Source organism: Crinia signifera, chromosome 6 (assembly GCF_055691185.1).
Source record: "Crinia signifera chromosome 6, ASM5569118v1, whole genome shotgun sequence".
Classification (NCBI taxonomy): Eukaryota; Metazoa; Chordata; class Amphibia; order Anura; family Myobatrachidae; genus Crinia; species Crinia signifera.
The window spans coordinates 217,344,398-217,347,041 of record NC_139222.1 but is presented as its reverse complement, the minus strand read 5'-3'; the positions used below and the strand labels follow the sequence as shown (position 1 = coordinate 217,347,041).

Below are 2,644 nucleotides of genomic sequence, written 5' to 3'. Positions count from 1 at the left end.
ATGCCTAACCTGCTGCACTGCCCGGGAGGTGAACACGAAGTCAATGCGGGAACGCACAGAGCCATCGGGGCGGCTCCACGTGAAATTCACGGAGCCTCCCCCCATGGAGCCCACAGCGTCCCGCAGTGACGCTTCGGCCACCATTTCCCGGAGCAGATTGGACGTGATGTCCAACTTCGCAGAGTTGCAGGTGCTTCGTCCATCCCCTTCGATCGGGCAGTTGAAGTCTCCAGCCATCACTACAGCCCTGGTGGTGGCGAGCTGGGTCCGCAGGGTCTGGAATAATTCCAAACGCTCATTCTTGATAGGTGAAGCGTACACGCAGATAAGCCTGATAGGCTCACCTGCCCAGGAGCCGTCTACGACAAGTAACCTGCCGCAGACAAGCTCCTGAACAGAATCCAGCGTGAAGAGGCTCCCCCTGATCAGAATAGCTACCCCTGCAGACTTACACTCACCTCCACCGGACCAGTAGGACGGGCCATGGGACCACTGCCGGGCCAGGTGCTTGTATGACCTGGAGAAAGGGAGAGAGCATTCCTGCAACATGTAAACATCACATTTCTGATAGTCAAGGAAAGTAAAAACAGACTGTCTCCTAGCCTTATCCTTAATGCTCCTCACATTAATGGTAAGAATATTAAAAGCTACCATCTGTTAAGAGAAAGGGCAGGTTAGGTTACGATACGTTTACGTTACCACTCCCATCAGGGGGCGCAGCGTCCGGCTCTGCAGCTGGATCTCCTTCATGGGTTGGTTCCGTAATGCCAAGCAGCTGGTCGATGTCGCTGTCGCAGACGAGTTCAGTCGCCCCAAACTCGTCGTAACATTCCACCAAGGCCGCCATCTCCTCCTCGAGGGAGGGGGCGGGCTGGGGTGGTTCCACCAACTCAACTGCTGCCTTTTTGGAAGTTTCCGGGTCGGCAGCGGGGCTCTCCAACACCTTCCTCTTCCGTCTCAGCGTAGTCGGACCTGCAGGGGCAAGGGGTGGAAACTCCTCCTCGGAGAGGGGAGGGGCAGAGGGGGTGGAGGGAAGAGGGGTGGGTTGGGCAAGAGGTCGGGAGGGTGAGGGGGGGGGGTGAGCAGCAGTGGAGGGGGGTGCTGTCACAGAGGGAGGTAGGGGAGGAGGGGTGGGGATGACAGGGGCAGGGGAGGGTTTCTTACCACCTTGTTTCTGCGGCTTCGGCTTTGGCTGCTTCTGTACCGGCTGGGGAGGCACCATGGGGGTAACTCCCTTCACTGCTGCAGCGTAGGATCTCGCTCTGTCAGGGCATGCCTTGTAGAGGTGGTCTCCTTTGCCGCACAGGTTGCAGACGAGCTTCGTGGGGCAGTCCTTTGTCTCGTGGCCGGCCACGTGACAGAACTTGCATGCCGAGACCTTGCACTCTCTTCCCACGTGGTCTTTCCCACTGCACTTTCGACAGGTGCGTGGTTGATCCGCGTAGTAGATGAGTCCAGCGGTTCCCCCCAGGGAGAAGCACTGTTTGAGGTGCTTGACTCCGTCTGGGCACGAAGTGTCCTTGTGGAGCCTGACCACCACCGACCACTTTACGTCCCAGAGCCCGTTGCTCAGCAGGACCCTTGTGGGGTCCCTGATGACCGTGCAGGATCTGTTCAGGAATGTGACGATGTCTTTGGCAGGCACATGTGGACTTCGCATTGAAACCGTCACCCGCCTCTCCTCCCTTTGAATAGGGCAGTTGCCCACAAAGCGAGAGAGAGGGGAATCAGGCTTCGCCGCTTTCACCGCCTCCCAATACCTCTTGCAGATGGCAATGGTGGCGAAGGTGACATAAAAGATCCCCTTGATGAAGGTCTGGGTGCTGAGGACTTCGGGGGCCGAGAATCCTTGGTCCAGGACCATCATCTTGCCGAATTGCACCAGCGAAAGGTCCGGCACCTGTCCGTCCACCTCCTTCAGCTTCATCACCACGGTTTGCCTCATCCAGGGTTCCAGGGCTGGGGTAGCCTTGGAGCCATCCCTGGCGGGCACCGCTGGTGGTGTCCCTGAAGGGGGGCAGGAGCTGGGGCCGGCCACATTTGCTGGGGTTTCGGCCGGGGACTTGCCCTTCTTCCCGGCGAGGGGGGCTGGAGCGGAGGCTGTGGCCATCCTTCCGGCTTCTCGGGGCAAAAGGGTCTTTTCCGGGACCCCGGCAGGAGGGGAAGGAGGAAATCTCTTCAGAGGGCAGAGCAACACAAGTCTAACCCTCCAAGGTGGCTAGAGAGCGATGCACGGCTTCAGAGGGCAGAGCAAAGCAAGTCTAACCCTCCACGGAGGCTGGGGAGCGTTGCAGAGCTTCGGAGGGCAGAGCAGAAAGTCTGACCCTCGGCGGCGGCTCCGGAGCGGTGGAGGCTTCAGAGGGCAGAGCAGAAAAGTCTGACCCTCCTAGGCAGCTCGGGAGTGCTGCAAGGCTTCGAGAGGGCAGAGCAAACAAGTCTGCCTCTCCCAGGTGGCTAGGGTGCGTTGATCTCCCTCCTCAGGCGAAATCCTCTTCTCCTCGCAGTCGGGGGCGGAGCTTCTTCCTCGGCGTCGAGAGGCGGAGGGGTCGGCAGTCGCTTCGGAGGGCAGCAGAGCAAGTCTGAGCCTCAGTCTTCTCCGGCTTCTCCCTCTTCTGGCGATGTTTTCTCCTCCTCGCAGTCTCGA

At 59.5% G+C, this 2,644-nt stretch overlaps 1 protein-coding gene across 1 annotated transcript; it reads right to left on the bottom strand.

Moving 5' to 3' along the window:
* Window positions 1–679: 679 nt before the first annotated feature.
* Window positions 680–2,121, bottom strand: LOC146008968 (uncharacterized). Its single transcript, XM_083148847.1, has one exon. It carries the CDS (start codon window positions 2,108–2,110, stop codon window positions 680–682), a length of 1,431 nt encoding a protein of 476 aa, XP_083004973.1. The 5' UTR covers window positions 2,111–2,121.
* Between the last annotated feature and the right edge of the window lie 523 nt (window positions 2,122–2,644).

Bases quoted from the DNA above. Each gene is read 5' to 3' on its own strand.
- LOC146008968 (XM_083148847.1), bottom strand. From the start codon at position 2,110: ATGGCCACAGCCTCCGCTCCAGCCCCCCTCGCCGGGAAGAAGGGCAAG.